This window comes from Centropristis striata, chromosome 23 (assembly GCF_030273125.1).
Source record: "Centropristis striata isolate RG_2023a ecotype Rhode Island chromosome 23, C.striata_1.0, whole genome shotgun sequence".
Lineage (NCBI taxonomy): Eukaryota > Metazoa > Chordata > Actinopteri > Perciformes > Serranidae > Centropristis > Centropristis striata.
This window is the reverse complement of record NC_081539.1, coordinates 20,911,547-20,937,050: the sequence shown is the minus strand read 5'-3', so window position 1 is coordinate 20,937,050 and position 25,504 is coordinate 20,911,547. Positions and strand designations below refer to the sequence as shown.

Here is a 25,504-nt window from a genome sequence, read left to right as displayed (position 1 = left end):
GATATAAAAATTCTGAGAGGAAACAAATGTAACAGTGAGAACAATAACTCCTTGAATCAACCACAGGACGCCGTAAAACGTGAACTCCATCTAACATCTGCACCGTCCTCTCCTCTCTTCTCTTCCGCAGCACTTGCAGAAGCAGGACAGTGCGTACAGCCCGGAGTCGTGTGTGTACTTCTGCACACTGTGCGACTACTCCACCAAGGCCCGCCTCAACCTGGTGCAGCACGCCCGATCAGCTCGCCACCAGCAGAACGAAGGACTGAGGAAACTCCAGCTGCACCAGCAAGGCCTGGGAGGGGACGAGGATGGACTGAGCTTCCAAGAGCTGTTCCACGTCAAGGAGTGCCCCTCCAGCCAAGGTCTGTGCCTCTTTAACCTGCTTTGTCTGTTTGCTTAAGTTGTTGTGACTTGAGTTTTTTGTTATTTCAAAGGCTATTTTGTTGTTTTTTTCTTTACATTTAATCATTATTTCCTTTTTTTAAAAAATCAGAAATCTTTTTGTGTTTCTCAAATTTTTTATTACTGATTTCAGTTGTTGTGGTCAGTTTTTTTGTTTGAAGTCAGAGTCAACTTTCTTGACTCTTTACTCTTTGACTCTTCTATTTTCTCTTTTCTTGCACCACTCCCTCTTTATTCTGTCAAACCTCTCTCCCTCCTTTCCTCCCTCCCTCCTCTGGCCTTCATATCCAGATCACGTCTCTCGATACAGACCCGTCCATTCCTCCTAATCTCTCCAAAATGAGCATACTGTTCCTATTAGGCTGCCGCGCTTATATGTGCAAAACACACACACACACACACACAAACACACACACACACACACACACACACACACACAATGTCCCGTGCACGGGGACATCCCAGGCAGGCAAGCTTTCAGCTTATGAAATTTCACCTTGGGAGTATCTCATGGTGAAAAAGCTTGTACACACATACGTTAGTCACACACACATACGTTAGTCACACACACACACACATACGCACACACACACACACACACACACACACGTATGCTACGGCTACACAGTCTCTCCCTGGAGTGAGCTTTCATTTCCTTTCTCATGACCAAAGCAATTTGGCTTTCATTTAAGACTCTCCGTCCTGCCAGCAGCTAATAAGTGTAACAGAACTGTAAAACATTCAGAGAGACAAAAAAAAAAAAAAAGATTAATCGTTTTTCTTTGAGTGGGGGTTGGATGGTTGGTGAGGGGGTTGCAGGGTGTAAGGGGAGGGGGCTGCGCTGTAATTTAAACCAGAAGACCAAGAGTCAGGGTCCATTATTTAGTCATCCCTATGTTAATGCTGCCGGGAGAAAATGAGCGCTTAACTTGTTTTTGCTTTGCTTGACCTGAAGGAGCGGGTGGGATGGGGTGGGGTGGGGGTAACACATTTTGAATAGCATTCCAGAATAGCATTAGTCCATACATCCATCTGTGTGTGTGTGTGCGTTGTGCTCCCCAAAGTGTCCTGTTTATACTGTACATGTACTCCCAAAACAGATGGGGGCCCAGCGCTTAGAAACATATGTGAATCCCAATGCACACACACACACACACACACACACACACACAAACAGAAGAAGAGCTCCCAATCCTGAAATGGAGACTGTAGCCAGCGTACGTTTGGTTTTAATTACACATGGATCAAAGTTTCGGTGAGATTTGGGGTGCAGCAGAAAAGCATGCTTAGATAAATCATTACCGTACATTTTAACATCCCCCCTCCACCTTCCCCCTCTCTCTTTCTGCTGCTCTCTTTTTGTATCTCTCTCTCTCTCCTTCTTTGTCCTGCTTATTCCATCTCCCACTCTCTCCTGCTCCTGTCCGTTTTTTTTTTTAATCCAGAACACAAGCCCAGCTTCAAGCCTTTTTTTTCTCTTCTTTTTACATCTCAAACCAGTGAGCACAGCTAGGGTTTAAACCTGTCACAAGCAATATTCGCCCGCTGCACCTATTTCAAATGTTCCACTCTTAAAACACACCATATTTGTTGCTCGGGCCCTTGTTTTATACCTTGGCTTTGATGCCACATGGTGAATTTCCATGAGGAAGCTAGTGCAAAGCTTAAGCGGACGCTGGCAACGTCCTAAATGTTAAGCCACTTTTTTGGATGCCCTCCTTTTGCCCACTCTATATAATTTTTAGTGAACAACAGTATTCTTTCACAAGGTACGCGGTAAATGTTTCAAAGGTATTTCCTTGTAGACCATACACATTTGGCAGGTGTAGGCAGAGGGGGGAGTAAAAGTGTTTCAACCAGAGATCAAACGCTGAAAGTTAATGTAATAAATCGGGTTGTATTCTTGTTCTAAAGTAATGTCAAATACAGCATTTTTTGGATATATTTTTAACTTTTTTTTCTTTTCTTTTTTTTTTAGCTGAGCCCTTATTGCGAACATTACATGCTACAGTAGGTTATGTTATATGGAAGAAAATGTATGTTCTAGCTGCTTTGGTTTCCTATAGTGATAGATGAATGTTTTCATGGAAAAGGCTCTATAGTAGGCAACATTTCCAGCCAGTGTTCAGTTTAAGGACCCTCTATTTGTGTGTACGTGCATGTGTATGCGGGCTGTTAGTTTTCTGGGGCTACAACTCCTGACTCGAGCACTTTCTGTTCATTAGAGACTGGTATGAAAAAGATTAATTTAAGTGCTGACCGGTATCTTTCTCTTAAAGCCTGGGACCTGGCACTGAGCCAGATAATTATAGGCCCATTTGGGAATAAGAGTTCTAATGCTCTGGACTTTATGTACATGTGAATGGCTTTCATTAAACAATTTTGATGCTGATTTTATGGCCTAATTAAGGATACAGTACTGCAGAGAGACACACCGCAAGGGTATAGGTGTTTTGAACAAAGACAGGAGTGTACAAGGAACACTTCTGTTGGACTGCATTGTGTGCATGTCAATTCATGTGTTTGCGAGTGCATGTTTATTTGAGAACCTTTCACTCTTTGTTATCCTTTTGAGTCTGTAATTCCCCCAACCTGGGCCCAGCCGTCTCATCCTTTACACTAGGTAAACACCATTGTAAAGGGAGGGTGAAGTGTGTATGTGTGTGTGGACGCTGACTCTCGTTGACTTTACTGCAAAAACTTTGTGCCATGAGCCTTCAGCTGTGTCCTTCAGAGACAAAAAGCCCACTGTGCCCGCATTGCTGGGATAAATCGTCAGTCTCTGTGTACAATTAGAAGTGTTAAAGAAAATTGAGTTTATAAAAAATGCCAGTTTGCATCAGACGAGCAAGCATTAATGAAATGCCTCTCAACATGGAGGACTCAGAGGCCATTTTGCTTTGAGGGTCATCCAAAAGTTGTTAGAGAAATTAGATTTTTTTTGTGCCCTTCTCTATAATGAAGTTACGCCCTGAATAGAGCTGTTTAGGAAAATTCAAGCAGGAAAAGAAAAATATGACAGATTGCGAGTCACGGGTATTCCATCATCGATTTTATAATTTGAACAATTTGTTTAGCTGGATTTTTGGAGACATTAACAGTCTCTGAAGTTCAGTTGTTACAGGGATTTTTCTCCCTCTGTTGCCTCCTCTGTCCCAACCATTTGACCGTTTGTTTAGCCATAAAGAACACTATGAGGAGGGGTGTGTATGTGTGCACGAGTGTGTTTTTCTATGTGTATGCTCGCCCATTAGCCCTGTGCTCCATCATGTGTAAAACTCCTCATAAGCCAGATCAAGCAGAAACACTAGGGCCTTTTCTGCATACTTTACTTTCTGTCATTTTTTCCCCCTTTCGTTCCCTCTGTCCCTCACAAAAAGGAAAGGGAGATGGGATCTTATGGAGGTAATTATTTCTGAGAGCCCAGCCTGTCATCCATCCCTCCACCACCCCACCACCCACACATCTCCATCCCTCTATACTCCCCCCAACCAACCCACCGCCACCACCACCGAACATGCATTAAAGAGGGAGGGAAAGGACCCTCTTTGTCTGAGTCCCCCTTTTAAACAAAAGACCTCTTCTGACTTAGAGAGGCCGACAACACTTTTATCGTGTGGGTGTATGTGTGTATGTGTGTGTATATGTGAGTGTGTGCATGTATCCAGAGCCTTTTGTTTTCTCTGAGTGATAAGGCTCTGGGTCATTTTTGGTCCTAGTCAAATTAGTGTAGCTGCGCTAACCATTTAGATAGCAGCTGTAGGCTAAAAATGGAGCCTAATGGACACTTATTATCCCTATATGTGCTTGTGCTTCCAGCAGGAAGTGATTGAACACGGGCAGAGAGCAAATGTGCCATCTTGCCTGTTTCCAAGTGCACCGACATTCCTTGTTTCGCTGTTTATCCAACCCAAACTGTACGTGTCAGAACTGAGTCAAAGCAGCAAAAACGATCATTCAGTTTGTAATGTGGGAGAGGGCTTTGCTGTTTCCCAAAGAGCATTTCAATGTGATGACACCAAGGCATCTTTTGAGCTATTAGGTTTTCCCTCCTCCCTCACTTTCACTCCTTCATCTTATACTTTTTTTTCCTCTGGGTAGTGGGGGTGGTTTCGCCATTCCAGCGGTTGTCTTCTTTTTTTTTAAAGAAGGTCTCTCCTCAGACAGAAGTCTATTTCCAGGGTTTGTCTCAGTAATTTGTGGCCATTACATAAACATTCACGGATGGCCGGAGGAGTGAGAGAAAGGATGCAACACACACCCAGATCTAGCTAACCGCTGGAGTTAGCGCACTGGTGGCCATTTTCTTTTTCAAGTCAGAATGCAGTAGGTGAGAGCAGCTGACTGACTCATCAAAGGACAATTTTCCTTTTTTAGTTACTGTTTTGTGCTTGCATATGCCATCCCTGTGATGCATTTATCCCTCTATGTTTAGATTAGAAGTTTAATAGGTTAAGGCAGCCAATTATATTGCATATTGATTTGCTTACAAACAACTGATTGCCTACAGTTAATAAATTATTCGTGACCTTTTCTTTCTCATTTACTGTGAAACAGGAAGTTACTTACATAAAAGGTAAAGTCCACAGATTTCAGTCAGGCGGGATCCATTCCCCGCATAATAAAAACTTGGAATGTTATTTTATGTGCCCAACATGAGTAAAATGCAGTTCCTGTGGCAAACTATTCTGATGAGAGTGATGTGATGTTCCCCAAGAGGATTTCTGTGAAGTATGTAGCTTTTTATTGCTGTACAATTAGCTGGAGACAATACACTGCATTTTAAATCATTTGTCAAATCAAAATAAGACACATTCATATATGTATATTATTATATTTTCGGCAAGTAGCAATTTACCCCAAATTTCCCAAAACCATATTCTCTATGGCTGAGGGAGTAAAAGATGTGGTCATTTTTTGAATAATTCCATCCAAGCGAATTATAATTACTTTGCGGTCTGTGTGTGCACATAGGAAAAAAAGGGCAGCAGGCTGACTTGTGCCTCAGAAAAAAATGAGCCTCGTTCACCATAAACTATTTTTGAAATGGTGTGTCGAGGCGGTATGGGCTCAGGCCGATTGTTTTTCTTTGAGTTGAGCAGCTCTTTGGTGGAGGGGTATTACCCGGGCTAAATTGTTCCCTCATGTTTTCCGCCAAGGTTCTGTGCCCACCACACTGACAGTTATAATTTGCAGAAATTGCACTGATTATCTGAATTAGCATACCTGACCAATGCCACATTAGTCTTATTTACAATACAAAGCCATGGGGCTATGAGGACGCATACTAAATATGACTTAACCCTTTGAAGAGGGGACTGGCGTCACAGCGGCAGGACGTCTTTCACGTCGGTGATATCAGGCTTAAGGGCCTGCACCATATGGAACTGAAAGAAGTGGTGCATGTAAAGTCCGAGGACCATATTGAAATCACAGGGTTATTGCATGTTTTCCCTTACTCTAAGTCCCTTTCTGACCTTTCTCTTTCAGTATTTTTTTCACCTCCCAGCTCTTGTCACCATCTTGTTTCCTTCCTTTTTTTTCTGCCTTCATCGTTTTCTCCCCCCTTCTTTCTCAACCCCCCTGGTCTTCTTTATTTTCTTCTCCCTCACCTCCATTCTTTTCTCTCCCCCAATCCCCTCATACACCCTCTGTCCATTGACTCTTAACCACAGATGGACAAAACAATGGGCCATGTCACACAGCATTAAGACAAACAATCCGGTGATGGGAGGAGGGTTGTGTGGAGCTGGAGCCGCCGTAACCAGGCAATACGCTCACTGGGTCCAAGCAGCCACTAATCTCAGACCGCGATGATACAATTCACAGATGGACATTTTAGGCAGCCTATATGCACACACACTCACACAAAGAAGGAACTTTACTTTAGGAAGAAGTATTGTCAGGTAGAATTTCTGCCATTCCTTCCAACAGTCTATTCTTCTGTTGCTCCTTTCTTCCACACTCTCCTCTCTTTTTCCTTTACCTCATCCATCAGCGGGAGGTATGGAATTGATAGCAGCTATTGATTACCTATAGTGAAGGCTAATCGTCGCTAACCGGAGGAAGCTTTGCAGCTATAGCAGCTGTCAGTGGCTTGTCGTGTGTGTGTGTGTGTGTGTGTGTGTGTGTGTGTGTGTGTGTGTGTGTGTGTGTGTGTGTGTGTGTGTGTGTGTGTGTGTGTGTCTATATGACCCTCCAGCGGTTCAGTTGCAATAGCTGTTCCTCTGCAATGTTTACTTACAGCACACTAATGGCCCTCAAGCCAGACAGCACAAGAAACAAAGATTCTGGACATTGCTTCTCTTCCCAGAATAAGGCATATGTAATGTCTGCCCAAAGAAACACTAAGAGACATGCCAAGTTTCACCTCCCCACCTATGTGAATAAGACCCATCTCCCTCTCTCCTTTTCTTCATCTCCCTAATAGGAAATTTGAGCACACTGTGTGAGATTAAAGCAGAGAATCAATGCCTTGTGAGCAATAATTTCCAGACAAATCTCTTTCATCTTTTTCTCTCCCTTTTTTTCCCCCTCGTTCTCTCGTTCATTCTCTCTCCCACCTCCTAATGCTAACAGGGGGTCTCATGTCATGACATCCCTCTCGCTTTTATCATGTCCTAATAACACTCTGAAAATAGAGAGAGAAAAAGAGGAATGTGACAGAGAGGGGAAAAAAGATGCTGGGAAAAAAGAACGAGAAATGGATAGACTGATAAAAATCCATTGAATGAGCCTTGGTCTTGATTTGTGCTTTGATGTGGATGTCTTTGTGCAAATTAGACAAATATGCCTGCTGCTTTAGTCATCTTGGAGCTCTTCGTAAGATGCCATCTCCCTTTGCTGTTTTTTATGAAGGAAGAGAAGTAAGAAATGAGTGACAAGTTCATTTGGGGGCATAGAAATATACGTTTGGGTGACTGAATAGAGAGACAAACACATGGTGAACACACGGTGAGGTTATGTAAAAGAAAAGTGCTCAAAGTAACAATAATAAAAGTAGTTAAATAAAAATAGAAAACAAAGAGAATGCGAGGTGTATGCAGAAAAGACTCTGGTGTTTCTGCTTGGTTGGGCCCACAAGGTGCTTTACCCATGATGGCACATAAGGCTAATAGGCAAGGATACACACATGCATACACACTCGCAAAAATACACACCTTGGTCAGGCCTTTGTTTCAAAAGCAGGTTAATGGGGAGTGAGGAAGAGGAGCGTTGCAATTTTCTGCTCTTTAGGCGCCAGAGAATTCTCTCCAGTGTAAGAGAGACCAGACTCTCAGCGTAATAGGCATTTTACACCCTCATCACCTCTTACACACAAACACACACGCACACACACACATACATGCAAACACACACTCACCAGAAACGTGTGGGAGTGTAATAGGCATTCTATGGTGTGTATTGCTGGTCCCCAGAGTGCCAGTAAGTGTTAGACATGCATAGAGTCGGCAATGAGACAATCAGCATGCTGAAATTGAAACCTTGTCTGGAGTCACACAGGAGGGGAGGAAGAGGAGCAGAGGGGGAGGAAGAGGAGAGGAGAGGAGAGGAGAGGAGAGGAGAGGAGAGCGCACAGATGGCACGAGAGAAGGAGATGAGGAAGTGGAATAAGAAGAGAGGAGAGACGGAGGGAGAGGAAGTAGGAACTGATGTTTGTTTAATTGCCTCGTAAGTGATGACACAGATAATTATGTCGAAAAAAGAGATGCTCCTCTCAGGCAGGGCCGATGAGCAGCTGTATCTGTTTTTGTGCGTGTGTGTCGCCCTGTCTCTCCCTATAGCCTCATCAACTGTCGTCCCCTCCAGCCACATCAAGTATAGGACACCATTAAAGCATTACGGTTTGTGTCATATCATATCATTCAGCTTAATTAACAGAAACACACACACATACACACACACAAAACACACACTCATCATTTGGAATCATTTTAATTACTCTGTAACATCCTGATTATTAATATCTCCGCTTCATATACCTGGGGATATGAAGACGAGTTCACCTATATTTCCTGCGCTGTGTTTGCAGGCGTGTGTGTCCATGTGTGTGTAAGTGATGCTCCCTTGACTTCATATCTAATTGTCTTTTTTAATGACAATATTCCACTGTGTGCCGGCTGTATGTAATGAGTCAGGGTGTGTCAAAGTGCAGGCCTGAGCTGTCTGCTTGAGTTAAGCTCTTCCCGTCTACTGTAGAAGCCTCCAGCGTACACACTCGCGCACGCACACACACACATGTGGCACACACACTCGAAGAGACAGTATCAATGTGGGAGTTCCTGTATCTGACACGAGATTAAGAGGGCCAAGTGGAGGAACGTCGAAGAACTGCCCTGTTGCATTTGCAGCAAGGAAAAAGGACCATCCTGTCACACACACGCACACACACACACACACACGCATGCGAGCATCCTGTGCTGTAAGTGAGCAGTAGCCTCCCTTGCATTATTCACAGTGGCCGAGTGATCGAAGCCTGGTTCAATAGCACTAAAGCGGCGCACGCTGGAGAGATTTGTCTTACAAAACCTTGACACACACACAGGCGCACATATGCTCTCACACACATTGATTTTTGGTGGTGGGAATCTCCCAGGCTTTGGACGAAAGGCAGGGACGTGAGAGGGGCTTCCCCCGTCAGAGCAACCCCCTGACAAATGCACACATATACACTGACACACTCAATGTGCACCTTACACACACACACACACACACACACACACACAGTGCACAGGCAAATACTGTAAGTACATCTTTAATTCTCTCAAAATGAGATTTGATGATGATGAGATCCAGCGATAGCATGAATAAGAAAATGAAATAAAAAATGGGAGATGGGAGATGAAGGATCTGCCCCTTAGATCTGATGGGGTTTCATTTACAGTAAGATGAGCTGATGGTAAAATAAAAAGCAAGAAAAAATGTCTAACTGATCATATTTCTTTTTTTGCTGACTCTCCTTTTTTGCATTTTACCATCAGCGGGCTTTTTGCAAGCGAGGCACAAAAAAAAATCACGCATTGCCTGATATGTCATATCTCTCCACTGCAGTGTGTGTGTATTTTCACACAGGCGTGTTCAATTTAATGCCTTCACTTGATTTGAATGGCAATTTTTCCCCCCCTAACACATCAGTCACTTCATTCAGTTTTCTTATTTTCTTCACAAGCTGCGTATACCACCCCCTCTGGCGTTTTTGACGTATTAACATGTATCGACAAGCCAGCACTCGCATGCCTGTAAACACTGACGCACAAATGCACACATACTCACACCTCTGTCCCCTGAAGACATGTGATCAACCAGACCCAATCCCTTGTAATCATCTAGAACCCACACACACACATAGTTCCCATTCAATCCTGGGTAATGGTTTGGGGCAGGGGGCTGAAGCGGTGGGCTTCTTTCCCTTAGCCCCAGTGTCTTAAGCTGCCATTGATTAAATGTTAACTGATATACTCGGCCCTGGCAATCTTGTTAGAGCTGGAGCAGGCAGGCAGCTAGACAGACAGTTTAGGACCCGCGCCCTCCTGATCAATAGCACAGATAAAGATTTCATCCATCAATGAGCTCCCAAAACAAAAGGTATCTGATACCTGATTAGGCCCGTGGGGACAAATACACACACAGATTTGAACATGAACACACACTCACACATTGCCACATGGGCTGAAGCACAAGAAGAGACAAACAAACACACTCAGATCGCAAATAAATGCAGTGGGATGCAAAAATCTGCATGTAAGCTTAAATAAGCAAATATTTTACACTCATACACACACACACACACACACACACACACACACATTACTTTCACTCACTTATTTTCTCTAGAATAATACCTCCACCAACCCCATCTGAAGTCAATCAGTTCCACACCTAATGGTGTAATTACAACACGTACACACAAGCAAACACACACACACACACACACACACACACACACACATATGCACAGTCAAGTTTGCAGATAAGGCAGCCCTGACTTTTCCCGGATGAAGGTTAATTATGCTGTGTTAGTTCACTTAGGTGTGTGTATTTGTTTGTGCATGCAAGTGTATGTGCATCTTTTCTCAGTAATGTGTGTGCGTGTGTGTTTCCTCAAATGCACGTGCATTTAGATCCTCAGAGCATGCCAAAGGCACCGCAAAACGGCTGAATCAATGTCTGGGCGACCACCACTGTTAAAGTGTATCAATAATGTTCCCCTATCTTCTTTCCCGGTTAACGTCACACGGCAGTTTGAAAGTCCAAGCCTAGCCGCAATTAAGACTTAATTATAAATCAATATAAGGAGTCATTTGAATATTGATTCTTCCTTTTCCTCAAATTGTTAACATATTCCCCACCCTGTCTACGCGTTTTTTCTTTTTTTGTTACAACTTTAAAGAGAATCAATACTTCCCTTTACAGTCATCAGAGAAGTGCTTTGGCATAATTGGAGCCAAAAACACAACGGGATATCTTCATGGGGTTCGATACCCAGAGGTGGTCAGGGGGTAGAAAATGTCACAGCCCCTCAAATTCTGATGGCTTTTCAAATACAGTTAATGACGCTTTGTGGTTGTCAAAGAGTGATCTAATTTTAGGGGATATTGGGTGACATTTGTTGTCACAATGCCAAAATGCATTTCCATAATTTTCACGGCTGACATTTTCTTTGATATGACACTGTATCAGAGCGCACTTCAAAAATGATATCAATGCAACTCTGTAACCTGCATTTCATTAGATTAAATGATATCTTTGCTGTTTTATTTTCCTGCTCAACCATTTTGAGGGGCTGTGAGATTTTCAAGTGGCGTGTCAGGGGCCGGGAGTCTAATGCATGGAAACATGGAGCTTTCTGTTTTCTGACGGCTAGCAGAGATAAGGTAGAGATATGGCTCTAGCACTGGCTCAAATCTAAAACAGATCCCGCTGGGGGGGTTGGGGGAGTTAAGAAAGTGAAGGAAAGGAGGGAGGGAGGGGTGGAGGTAGCAAGAAAAGGGAATATTGTCAATCCTCTAAGTGTCTGGCGGTGTCTCTCTTTCTTTCCCTCTTTCTCTCACTCTTTCTCTCCCCCACTCTCCCTCAGTAATCTGATTTATTCGAAGCATATGTGTGCTGCTCTGTCTTTGTCTGCTTCTATTAGGGCCAGTGGGGGCCCATATGACATTGTTTAGCCAGTAATGAAATGGACATTTTTTGCATGTTTTTGAGAAAGTCAGAGGAAAGCCAACACTCCTTATTTGTAACCGTCTGCGAATACCATCTCCGGGGCAGTTGCCCCAGGTCTGTGTATTCGTGTGTGTGTGTGTTTGTGTGTTGCATGTGAACATATGTGCCCATGTATTACAGGTTCCATGTGGTCCTTTTGGAGATGATTCTGAGCAACCTAATGAATATTTGGGCTTGAAGATATTTTTCTTTTTCTTCCGTGACTCTATTCTTCTTATGTTGAAGAGTCCTGCCATCCTCACTAACCTCAACAGATAATAAGGCTCAGACGATGCACACATTTTTGTTTTGCACACTCCTCTATGATACATGGACTTATTGTCAGTGTATGAAATTGCTATGTGCTAATGGAAGCTATGTGGTGCTCTAGACTCAGTCGAATCCCCATCAATAAGGAATGTAGTCATAGAAAAGCATTGAAAGTGAATAGAATGAATGGAAACCTGACGTTTTTGTCATAATTCTTTGGTTCAAACATGCTAATATCCTGGCTAAGAATAACATATTAAATTTATCAAACATACAAAACATATATTATAAAATATCATAAATGTGAATTCACATTTCGATTCTCTTAATCTTATTTTCAAGAAATGAATTGGTAACTATAAACCCATAAACAATGCAACTTTTCATGACAATATAACTGTATTTTTTATCTGTGCTTTCTATCTACTTAAATCTTTTCTTTGATTTTTATCCAGGATTACAGTCTTGTTTTTGGTGGCTCTGAAAGCAGATGGTTTTTATGCAGCTAAAAACGGGACAGTAGCCCAATAGGATAAAGATCTGTTTAAGCATTATCCATTTGGCCACTGCCCGTCACAGGCCTATTTTAAGCATCGACACAAACACACACACACACACACACACACACACACACACATATACACACACAGCTATTCTCTTAAACCACGGCAGCCATTTTATTAGATTCCCTGATTCCCTGCCTCGTATTAGTTCTCGGAAAATAAATAAACCTTGAATACATGACAAGGACCAGTCTGGTCAATTGGAAACTATATCTATCCTGCTGGTATCTTTGTTTACCAGTGTAGTGATGGATGGACAGATAGAGGGATAAATGGAGGCAGTGAGGAACAGATAGGATAGCTATATGGATGGATAGCTGTGTGAAAAGATATAAAAATAGATGGACAGATGGATAGATAGGTGGATAGATAAATGGATGGATAGATAGACAGATGAATGCAGCAGGGAGATCTTGTTGGACTGATAGAGTTGAGCAGGTATGCCGAGAAACAGCTGCTTTCTTCATTAGGTTCATCTATCGATCTCGGACCCTCGCTGTGTGTGTGTGAGAGAGAGTGTGTGTTTTTGAGGGAGAGAGAGGGGAAAGACAGCAGCCTCTGTAGATAAGTGCTGGTAATAGAACAGAATGAATTCTTATCACAGAGATGGGAAGGCCATTAACCCTCAGCTCCTAGTTCTCTCTTTCTGTCTCTGTCTCTGTCTGGTCGGACTCTTTCTCTCTCTCTCTTTCTGTTTCTCCCTCTCTCCGTCCTCCGGTCTGGACCTGACAGGGTCACGTTGGCGAGTGTGTGTGATATTTCCACTATGTGTGTGACTGTGTGTGTGTGTGTGTGTGTGTGTGTGTGTGTGTGTGTGTGTGTGTGTGTGTTTTTGTGGCTGCCGCTGTGCAGACTGCCCCATCGGCCAGATGTTTATAATCAGGGGCTAGATAAATATTGGACCGAGGAATCATAAAAGACCAGGAAAGACAGAAAATAGAGAAAGGGATGGAGGGGGAGATGAAACAGAGGAGAGGAATCTTCTTTTCAAATTATTCCTAAATCCCTCAGTAAGCTTGCCGTGCCGCCTCCTCAATTCACCTACTCAGCCTAAGGTGATTCAAGCAGCCGAAATGCAATATGGCTGTTGTGTAAGATGCAGGTGTTTGTGTGTGCACACGTGTGGAGGTGTACAGTAGGTGTGCTAGCCTATTGTATAAGGCCAGGTGTTGCGGCAATTTTTTTTTTCCACCGCTGAACCTTTTGAAGCCATATTTTTGTCCTGTGAAAACCTTTTGTATTTGCTATTAAAGAATCATTAACATCATCCCCCCCAGTGCTCACAGCAGTGAAAATGAAACCCCTCTTAACACGAAACAACAGTTTCTGTCTGCGCAGCAAGCAAGACACGCAAGCCTTTAATCTTGGCTATGTTTATTCATATGATTTTCTTTTTTTTCTTCCTCTTTTTTTCAAAAGAGTAATAGGTGTTTTGTTAGTTGCCTGCAAGACAGCGTAGCGGGCAATTTGAGCAAAAGAAAATACAATGAAGTGTCTCAGGAAGTCGTAATTGACAACAACAAAGCAAATTTGGAGCTGCTGATACAAGCGTTTTTTTTTTACACAAAAAGTCATTTTTTCAGCTTATTCTGTCAGTTCAACTTATTGACATTCACACCAGGAGCGTATTAAATGTGACAATCCTATTGTCTGGCTTTCAGAGTCGACCTGAAACAATAGATTTTTTTTTTTCTTTTTGCTGGTGTAATAAGTTCTAATGTGTTTTAAGCAATAAGTGGGTGGGTGTGGGTGGAATGGAGCGTGTGGATGGAAACACGTGTGTTTGCTTGTGCTTTTGTGTGTGTGTGTGTGTGTGTGTGTGTGTGTGTGTGTGTGTGAGTGTGTGTGTGTGTGTGTTTACATGTTAGCATGTGGGCTGTGGACCTGTGTGCATGAAATACATTGAGCACTGTGTGGGAGTATATGTGTGTTATGGGCAGAGGGTTTTTGTGTGTAGGTGTGTGTGAGCGAGTGCAGGTGTGTGTGTGTGTGTGTGTGTGTGTGTGTGTGTGTGTGTGTGTGTCAGCTATTCCCAGGCCCTGTGCAGGAGCTGTAGCCCCTCTCCGCTGGGTTGATGTTTAGTATTTTAGACATGCTACATTAACAACATCTGGTTAAGATCTAAATGCTTGTTAAACGCGCTGAAATTCGGGGGGAAAGGTACAGGGAGAGCGAGGGGAGAGAGGGGGGATAAAGAGGGAGAGTAGGGTAAATAAAGATTTGAGGGTGAGAGAACGGGAGGGAGGGAGATCAGTAAGTCTGTAAGGTTATTACCCTCGCAGTATTACCACTGGCCCTTGACTGTGTGTGTGTGCGTGTGCACATGGCTGTGACTGTGTGGGATGGTGTAATGTTTCAAAGCTTTCCCCTTTAAAACCTAGAGGCCAAACTAGAGCCACGCGCGGCGCAGGAATGTGACATCATAGGGCCCCTATTCCTCGCACACACACACGCACACACACACATGCACACACACATGCACACGTGGTCTCACAGGGGACATGACCAGAGTTGTAAGAAGAAATCAGCGTCAACATCACGGCTAAGTGGGGGAGACATGGCAGTCATGGGTGTTACGCAAAACATTAAGGCTGCATTACTACCACAGATACACGGAACACATACCATATCTAGTCTTTATTATTATTTTCCTGCATATAACAAAACGGCAGTCATAATATTGTAGCATATAGCAGCTACACAGTTTCTCACTCTAGTAGTTATTGCATTTCTCATATATTTCTTATATTTTCTTTGGCAGCAATTACCGTTTCGCTTGATGCTCCGCTTTCATAGTGTCTATGATTTAAGATAAACAATAATGTAAAAAAAAAAAAAAAAAGGATTTTTTTTTTACTCCTTTACCCCTTTAATGAGCACCATCCCAGCCCTAAGGAAGCAAATTAGAGGCAGCTCGGCCCAGCTAATGAATTCAGCCATTTTGGAGCCTCCGTGTCCAGTTCCTCTGCGTGGCATTGCTCTTCGGTTGTGTGCTGTACGGCTGAGTCCTCCACCGGGCACATAATGACCCGGCATGGCGGTTATGGGCCCTTAGGGGGGAGACGGGAAGGGGAGCGAGTGGTCTCAGAGCAGGTCATTATACAGCTAGAGGGCACACACACACACACACACACACACACACACACACACAAACCCACTGACACTTTCAATACATCCTCCATTGCCTCCATCTCCCATATGTCTACTCTTTCTTTCCAAACATCTCTTTCTATATATCCTCCTGCGTCTGTCTGTCTAAAACTTGTTTTTCTGTTTTATTTACGACTTAAATTTTTTCGAAGTGAAGTTAACTGTAAAATAATTTTGTCGTTAAATTTGTACTGCAATAATTCAAAACATATTTTCTTCTAAGGTCATGTAAACCAAATATGTTGTTTTTGTGGATTTGAGAGTTTTTTTATTGGACAAACAAGACAGTTATTCATCCCGGGACCTAATTGGTTGCAGTGGCTTCCAATTAATAGTTACATCTAAAAGCATACTGATTTGGCCGTATCCCTGATCAAGACTCACTTAATTATTCTTCCTCTCTAACGGTTAAATATAGGCTGGTGTTGGTTGCAGGGTAATCGGACCCAGGGTCTGTGGTTAGCTCGAGCTCACCGGCCGGCTTTAATGTTCCGACCGACCCACATCAAAGAGAGTCCCACCAGGCTGCCAAAATCACACACCCTCCACAGCCCGACCCACTCCCTGTGTGTGTGTGTGTGTGTGTGTGTGTGTGTGTGTGTGTGTGTGTGTGCGTGCGTGCGCAAAGCAGTGGAAGGTGACTGCGAAAGTTTTGCTCTGTGTGTCCTCTGGTAGCGATTAAGTTGATGGTTAAGAGAGTCCCTGCCGCAGAACCCTCTCCTCTGTCTCTCTTTCTCACACACACACACTTGCACATGACAACTCACATGCAAACACATGCAGTCACTGTCTCACTCACTTGATCAATGGCGCACATCCACACAAACACACACAAACACACTCAAACATGCGCACTCACACATGCGCACTCACGTACACACTCATGTGGTGTGTTACTGTCAGGGTCAGTCAGAGGGCAGACGCTGTGCTGATGTATTGAGAGAGCTCGTCTGGGAATGTCCTCAGTGTGGAAACACATTCCCCGTATGCACGCACGCACACACACACACACACACACACACACACACACTCACCCACAGATCTAACCGACTAGAAGGGGAAAGGAGTGAAAAAAAACACTGATGAGGCCCAGATGATCACCCCTCCTTTCCTCTCTTTTTTCTCTTTCTTCACCCACTCTTCACCCTCATTCCTCCCTCTCTTTCCCTCTCTCTGTTCATTGTCTCTCTTTTCTCTTGTGTCCTATCTAGCTACAGGTAGACTGCCCCCTAGAGGTTAGTTGAGATGGTGGTTTAGTAATGTCATGATCAAGCACTAGCTGCATCTATGACACCTTTCACCAGACCCATATCCTCTCTTTTTTTTGTCCTTTGAAAAGACAGAGTTTAATTTGCCTTAACATGCTCATAAAATATATTTAGCAAACATCACATCGAACAGTATCAAACTAAATAAGGTTGAAATTATGATGTTTGGTTTATTTGAAGTACATAGGCTTACACTAATTATTCTCTCAGTATGTTGTCAGAGATTATGCGCATGATAATGATCATTAACTTGTTGAAGATAGTTAAATGTATTTTTCATATAAATTAAGAGCTACAGAATATTGTTATAGTGATAATGTATAATATGAAAACAAATGTACAATTAACCTGTTTTTTAAAACTGTTTCTCTTTATCAAATTGATGGTATACCTAATTTTTTTACATACATGTGCAGAGAAGGGATGAAGGCAGACAATGACACAAGAGATGAAAAAGTGTTTTTTTTCCTTCTGCTTTTTGAGATTTTTTTTCTTTTAGAGACATTGTCCTGACCTTGCAGTATGTGAGATCTTCGAGAGCTTATTTTTCTCTCTCTGTATTTCTGTTTTGACCCTTCTCCCTCCCCTTCTTTTTCTCACTCTTCTGTGAAACATGCTGTTCGATTTGTGCCATTTGCTTTTCCTTGGCATCGAACAAAAGTCAAGTACAGAGAAAAGATAAACCAGTGATGAAAGACTTTAAAGCCGCTACACACAACAACATTTACACAAACACACACACACACACACACACACACACACACATGCTATCCTTCCTCTTCCCCTCTATACGAAGGTGGGGTGAATTAAAATACAAAGATGGACGCTGCAGCACCAGCAGTGAAAATTGCAATTTCTGCAGCCCGGGCTCTCTTGGCTGACAGGAGATATTTCATCCCCGTTGTCACCAACGTATTAATAAAACATCAGGAGCAGAGTGCAGTCCCAGTCTCTCTCTCTCTCCCTCTCTTTCACACAGACACACACATGTACAAGGTCGCACACATACACCTTGAAATAGACTGTGTGTACACATGTGCAAAATGCGTACAGCAGTCACACACATGTGCAAATGTAAAAATACAACAATGTTCATGAATCCGAACACACACACACAACCACAATTTTCCTCCTCAATCACATGCCAGCATCTGCCATGAAAATTTCATGCTGTATATAATGTCCACTTAATGTGTTGGCGCTTAAAGCAACGGCGCCAGCACTTAGTCTGTGTGTCTGTCTGTGTCTTTGTATGTGTGTCTTTTGTTGTGCGTGTGTGTGTGTGTGTGTGTGCACCCTGCTGTATGTGAAAGGGTTAATCATATCATGTTTCCGAGGGGGGTTTTGCAGACCCCTTGTGCTCGTCATACAATGGCCAAAGTGATTGTATGCAAATGCAGGCTGACCTCAATGCACCCTTTGCCTGATTTCTATGAATATGACTCTGTGTGTGTGTGTGTTGTAAAATATGGTTATTAAGGCAGCGCAGGATTGATGAGCGCAGCTCTTTTACACACACTCGCACAAACACACATGCACACAGGCACATACACCAGTTTCATTCTCTGGCAGAGTGAGGGGTTTGTGGTGAAAGAGACCCCCCTTCCCCCCGTTTAGAAGACATGAAATTTTTAACGGTTTTGCTCTGTGTGTGTGTGTGTATGTGTGTGTGAGAATTTGATACTGTGTGTGTATGACTTGACGCCTGTGTGGAAGTGTTTCTGTTTGATTTTGCATTTGTGTGTGCTACCCCGAGATGGAGGAGGGTACTATATGTGTGTGTGTGTGTGTGTGTGTGTGTGTGTGTGTGTGTGTGTGTGTGTGTGTGCGCGCATGCCTGGTTATCTGGCCTCTCTCAGACTGCTCAAAATTCATTACAAAGTGACATCAGCCCAGCCGGAGACAAATGATGGCTGGATGAAAGGGAGCGCTGGGGCTCGGCTAGGATTAGTGTTAGCTTGCGCTGGCGACACATATACACACATACACACTTGTACACACACACACACACACACAAAGCACACACACACTCACACACACACACACACACACACTTTAATCCACTGGCAGAACACTGCAGATACACAGAATTATCAAACAAGGGGCTGAACTCTCAGAGATGGGCAGGCTAATCTGCTAATAGTACAGAGCTGCACGTGTGTGTTAGTTTGTGTGTCTGTGCGTGTGTGAGCATGCACGCACATTTTTTACATAGGTAACGGAAATATATAGACACAATATCTATACACAGTAGAGTAGTGAACAGCTATAAACTCTCTACATGCATTTTTAATTTTACCTTGTTTCCTTGTAGAGTAGACTGGGTGTGGGCTATATAATAATGTTAATATATGGGATCCGTTTTTTATTTTTCTTATTTAAATAAAGTAGAATTCATAGCTTTTTCATACAATTATGTTTTACATTAAAACAGTAAAATTTGAATATTTCTGTTTTAATGTAAAATAAATATTTGTCTCACCTGAAGTAATAATTGGAATATTATACCAAACACAGAAAATATTTAACATTAAAAATATATATATATATGAACACACAAGCTTTAAATTAATTTAAATACTTTTTCTTTTTCTTTTCTTTTTTTAAAAGTGCCTTCTGCAGGGCTGCAACCATTATGATACATTTTTGTCACACAACTTCCCTGCTTTCAGGCAGTATGTATCATGTTTCAGCCACTAGAAGTGGCATGGCAGGGCTATTTTCAACAGAACATGTGTTCAAGTCACTGCAAGCATTATTTGCTGGTGAGATATTATGTACATTACAGTAAATCTGAGCTTGGTGTAGAAAAAGGGGGGTTTATGAGGATTAACAGAACATGTACAGCAGGAATATTTTTTAAATGACTCTAATATGATATAGCAATATCTGATATCAGATAAACCGTGGGAGGTTGCCCCAGCCAGCAAATACCCTTTTTTACAGAGAGCATCATGGGTAATGTAGTCGTTTTCTCTGTGTATTTTCAGAAGAGACTGCTGAGGATGGTGAGAGACCTCCTCGCTCTTCCTCCAGGCCTGGACTCAACCTCACTGACCGAGACTTGACTGACAGCAGGAGAACTGACCGTAAGTCCACACACACACATACTGTACACACACACACACACACACAGACACACACACAAAACACATATGAACCGTAAGCTTCCCTTCTTTTCTAAGTTATCGTTCATCTCTCGCTCTCCTTCAGATAAGGTTCTAACATGTGTGTGTAACATGTGAATGCTGCTGACTAGCCTCCATGTGACCTGCTTTAATCGTTTCCATCTGACAGAAAGAGAAAAAGAGAAAGAGAGAGACAGGGGGAGAGAGAAAGTGGAAAAGAAGGATAGAGAAAAAACAGAGAGAAAGAGAGAGGGATAAGTTGAGTGTTGTGGATATTACCAGGCAATGTCCAGGCCCCAGATTATTTTTTAATCAAATCAGTTTGCGTGCTTGTAATTTATAAGCGCCTTGCATTAATCTTTTCTCGTTCTTGTGCCCTCTCCGATGACATATTAATTTTTCATAAGCGCAGGATTAGATGGGGGGGGGGCTGTGTATATGTTTTTCTAATATTGCACCGCATCCTTGCAACCCTTAAATTAGTTTTTTTTCCCCCACCCTCCCTTCATTTTTCTTTCTCTCCTATTTTTTCCCTGTCTCAATCCATCCCTTAATTGTTGTCCAATCTGTGACCCCATCACCAGGCATTACCTCAGATAGAAAAAGAGCACAAGATAGAAAGAACTGTTTATCCGTTTGCAAGAATGGCAGTGTTGTAAGCAGGGAGGGGCAACAATCTGTACAAGACGGCTTGTTTTTTTTTTTTGTTATTTTGGGCAAGGTAGGGAGCACATAATGCCTCCGCTGCAAGGCTGTGGTCGGGATAGCCCTGGCTTTGTTAGATTTGATTTACCCAAATAAGAATTCATATGGTCTTTTTATGTATGAGATGGAAATCCATGGCTGGGGATGAATATTGCATGGGGTCTCTCTCTCCTTTTTTTTCTCTGTCATTGCATGGGGTTCTCTCGCTCATTCTTTCTCCTTCTACTAATGTCTCTTACCCCACTCACACACTCATCCCCCCTCCCGTCCTCTCCAACTCCCACACACGCACACACCTTCCAACTCCCACCCTCTATCCATCTCAAACTCCCTCCCCACCTCCTCTTCCTAGCATGCCATACCTAGCTCCATAATGTGAGGCTCAATGAGGCAGAAGGAGAGCTGAGTGAGGCTGGGGCCTATTAGTTTAGCTAGTCATCTATCTTTCAGCTCTATCTCTCTGACAGGCCTGTCTGACGGACTGGCGGGGAACCACCATCCATGCATTTACCACCGCATATTACCGCCAGCGTCATTTAACACCACCGCACACATGCAAAAAAGTGTCCAGGTCCCTCCTACTTTAAAGCGTGCTTACGTATGTGTGTGTCCCCAAGTGTAGTTTATCAGATGTCAGGAATCTATTTAATAAAGCAGAACTGTACGCCTTTTTATTTTTTGGAGGAATCGCCTTGGGTTCAGCTGCAAGTTTGGCTAGGAAGCCAGATATAATATTGCTAGTGGTTTTTTTGGTGTTTTATTTTGCATTTGGATTAAAGGAGGTTTCAAAAAGTCAAATGCCAGAAAATGCAAAAGGGAGCCTGGTGTGTCAGCGTGTTGTTATGCTAGGGTTATCATCAGGGACAGGGCCTTGTTTTTACTCTTTTTCCAGCTTAAAGTAGTAAGATTTAGCATCTCCTTCCTCAGCCCCAAATCTCTGGCAAGCTTGAAATGTTCAGATCTGTGTGTGTGTGTGTGTGTGTGTGTGTGTCCGTATGGAGATCTCCAGGGAAGGGATTACAGTGTGACCAAGTGAGCAGTGTGTTTGCGCACTTCATCTCCAAGACCAAGATCCTTTAAACAAAGAGGGGCAGATAGATAGAGAGGGGAAGACAGAGATATAGGGGGGAGGGGCAAGGAAACGACAGAAAGAGCTTTTTCCCTTGCTTCATTTACATTGTCTTTTATAATCCCATGTCACTTTAGATTAATTATAATCCATGTTACATTTTCCATGCAAATGTCCCCGATGTGGATTACTTCCAGATAGCTTTGTGCTGTGTGTGTAGATGGTGCATGTCGCCACCATGGCTCAGGGGCCCACTTCTTATAAATAACCAACTAAACAAAGGCCCCGGCATGGAAATGAGCCTGTCAGGCAGCCTAAGGAAATTACAGATCTCTACCTGCTTCAAATTAGCAAAGAAATTACTCATTGTTCCTACAGTCAAATGTTATGTATTAATTTCGTGTACAATTTTGAATTGTGCAGATAAGGGGGGGAGACAAAATGGAATCACATGCAAACAAGATCAGATGTTAAATATTCCATATCAGCTGGTTCACATTCAGAATATTTTCTGTGGGTTTATTTTATTTGCATGCATCTTGCAAATTTGCCCAACTTGAGATGGGAGCTGTGCTCTTTTTCTGTCTCTCTAAGATGAGATTAAAATATATTAAAGATATTAGCATGTTTAATTACAAGCCTGCAGCTATTCTTTTGTGCATGTATGTGTGTTTTCTGTGTAATGACAGCTTGTTGAATGTCTCAGACGATTTGTCAAATGTGACAAGGCCATGCTCATATTTATCTCTCATTAAAACACAAGCTGGAGATGGAAGAGAAAGGAGGGTTAGTCATTAAAAAACACAAACTACAAGACAGCTGCTGTTTAACGGTCTTTCTCTTCCTCTCTCTCTCTCTCCTTCTCCATCTGACTATGTCTCTATAGCTCACTCCTTTCCAGTCTCTCTCTCTCATTCTCTCTCTACCTCCCTCCGGCTAGATCTGGGCCTGCTGAGTGCTTCAGTGGGAGTTTGGGGTTCAGAGTGTGTTGCTGTAATGTTATCAGGTGACCGGGGGTCAGCCTAATGCGTAACCTCAGAGCAGTAGGCCAGTAAATCATGCTGGCCGGCCCTCCCTGGCCTGTTTTGGCCAGCTCTCCCTCCTAGATTTACTACTCCGTAACCTTAGCCAGTCTGCCAGGGCTCAGGACAGCTAAATTGAATACTAAATCCAAGCTGCCGCCACCCAGCCTGCTCCTTCTTAATTGACAGCCTTTTCCCCCCACTCTCTGCTGTGTGTTTGTGGGCCTTTTTTTTTTCTCCATGAAACGAAATGTCAGGAATGGAATCTAATTGTTTTGCAGCTTGTAAAAGAAATAAAAAAGAGAAAAAGATTGCACTAGGTACGATTTGATTGTTTTGAAATCCCGCTCCAAGATGTAGTTGATTTCATCTAAAGTCATAGTTGGAGAGATATAAGGATTCAATGATATGCTTGTTTGCGTGAAAATCTCATTTGCTTGGTTCGGTTTGCACAAAATATCTCACCCTTTTAGACACTAAAGGGCAGATTCCAAAATAGATCCACGGGAAAAGCATTAGCTATGATGGTGTTTTGAGGAACAATTTGAGATAGAAATATCCTGAGGTATTTAGAGCTATGGGCTGTCCCTCTCTACCATTTTTCCTTGTTCTTCCCTCTGTTTCTCTACATTTCTCTCTATCTCCCTCCATTGCTCTGTACTTCTCCCCATTTGAGCGCCCACTTGCGTGTATATAAGTGTGTGTATACGCAGCTCCCTAAACACCATTGACAGTTGCAAATAAAGATGGGTGGTGAGTGTGCCGCTCTCTCCCCCTGCAATGCAAAAGGGGTTGAGTGTCATAAATCACCTTTTGATTTATCTAATCAAGCAAGGTCCTGCTGCATGCAGACATTTGTCATTGGTGGATGGGGTGGGGGGGACGGTGTCAGGTTTATTTTGCCCCTCCGCTTCACTGGGCTGCAGCTGGTGGAGCCCACCTAAAGATGAAGGGATGGAGGGAAGGTGGGAAGGGAGGGGAAAGAACAGGGAGGAGGAGGAAAAAGGACACAGTCATTAAGTGTGGGGCGCAGACTCAGAGACAAAGGAAAATGAGAGGAGAGTCTCCTGCTCCTGTCTTGTTCTCAATTCAGCTCTCTCCCGTTGTCACCCTCTAATTATTTTAGCACTATTGAATGTAAAAAATATGAAGAAGGAGGTTTAAATCTAAAATAGGCAAACATATTTGATTTTCTTGGATAAGTTTAAAGATAGTGTTTGGAGTGTGCTGTTGCTGTGTTTGTTTTTGTGTTATAGATTATTATATCCTTGGAGGACACTCTACAATTTTGAATGCGATTCTATGCTTCGAAATACCTTTATTATACACATTCGCATAGCTTGCCATTTAAAGCACATAAGAGGCAATAGAGAGTACTGTTCTCTCAACATACAAGGTTAACCAACTGTTTTTCTCAGCCTGAGTGCCATAAGTGTTGATGAAAGTGCGAGGTCGAATCCACATCGAAACCAGAAGGACAGATCTTCATGTTGCACATAACACACACACACACACACACTACACAAACATACATTTACATTCAATATGACAGTAATCAATGGTGATCTGTGGGCTCTTTCCCCCGCCGCATTGTAAATGTGTTTGCAGCCCCTTGTCTGACAATCGCCTCATCTCCTTTTGCAGGGATGTAATTTAGTTGCAAATTGACTGGAAGAGGGAGGCAAAAATTGAAAGTTGAAATTAGAAATGGTCATAATAAATATGGGAGGCGGGACAGAGGCTTTGGAAAGGTCAGGTGATATGACGGGCGCTTCCAGGCTGGACCGATCTGACCAATGGAGTGTCAGAGGCCTGTCATGAAGCACATAATACACACACGTGCAAGCACATAGACACACACACACAAGCCCTGCAGGGGCCATCACAAGCAGTGGAAGACGAGATTACCTCGCTACTCTGAGCTGCAGAGCAATTCTCGGATGTTCTTGGAAATTCACATTGTGCCCTTGTGTTTTTTTTTCTCCCCTCTCTCTCTCTCTTTCTTCCTTTCTTCCTCCCTCCCTCTCTCTCTTGTCACTTTCCTTGACAGGCCAATATTTCAGGCTCCAGATATAGGGGATTACAAATAAAATAAGTGGAACGCCTACTTAATGCAACAGAATTAAAATGCATGAACGGGCCGGAGGAATTGATATGCGCCCAATACAAACACGAGCCACAGAATAATATGAAATACAAAATGTTTTTTTCAGCCCCCTCTCCATGTATCAGTGCTTTGATTTCCCTTTTTTTCCATTTGTGCATCTAGCGTGAAGCGTTGATTCGCAAGAGTGAGGCTCACATATTGCCTTGAGTGACCAGACGAGGGAGGGGAGGCAAGAGAGGGGAGTGGGGAGGGGGGTGATGGCTTAGGGAGAGAGGGAGGAAGAGAGCAAGGGAGATGGGGGGCTGGGGGGAGGGAGGGAGAGTTGCTGTTGCTGTGTCTTTGTGTTGTGCCGAGTGGGTAAATTGCAGTGGCAGAGTATAGCAGGGCCTGCATGGCTTGTATCTCAGGATGAGGCTAATGAAAGATTTATCAGTGGCTGCAGCATTTACTAAATACAACCAGAGGCTGATCTCTCCACATTGAGCCCTGCTGTTAACGTCACACACGCTTACACACACACACACATATACAAACAGACGCACATACACACAAGCAGCACTGCTACTGTACCACCAGCCGTGACCAAGCCCCGAAAATTTAGCATCTTGTACAGACAGA

At 43.1% G+C, this 25,504-nt stretch overlaps 1 protein-coding gene across 4 annotated transcripts in view; it reads left to right on the top strand.

The window, feature by feature from the left end:
* The window catches only part of zfhx4 (zinc finger homeobox 4), an 84,121-nt gene that overhangs the window by 45,509 nt on the left and 13,108 nt on the right, over positions 1-25,504 (top strand). For all 4 annotated transcript variants that reach the window (XM_059327370.1, XM_059327372.1, XM_059327369.1 and 1 more), the window contains exons 6-7: positions 131-365; positions 19,846-19,944. In XM_059327370.1, coding sequence (XP_059183353.1) covers positions 131-365; positions 19,846-19,944 — 334 coding nt within the window. The remainder of the gene's footprint in view (positions 1-130; positions 366-19,845; positions 19,945-25,504) is intronic.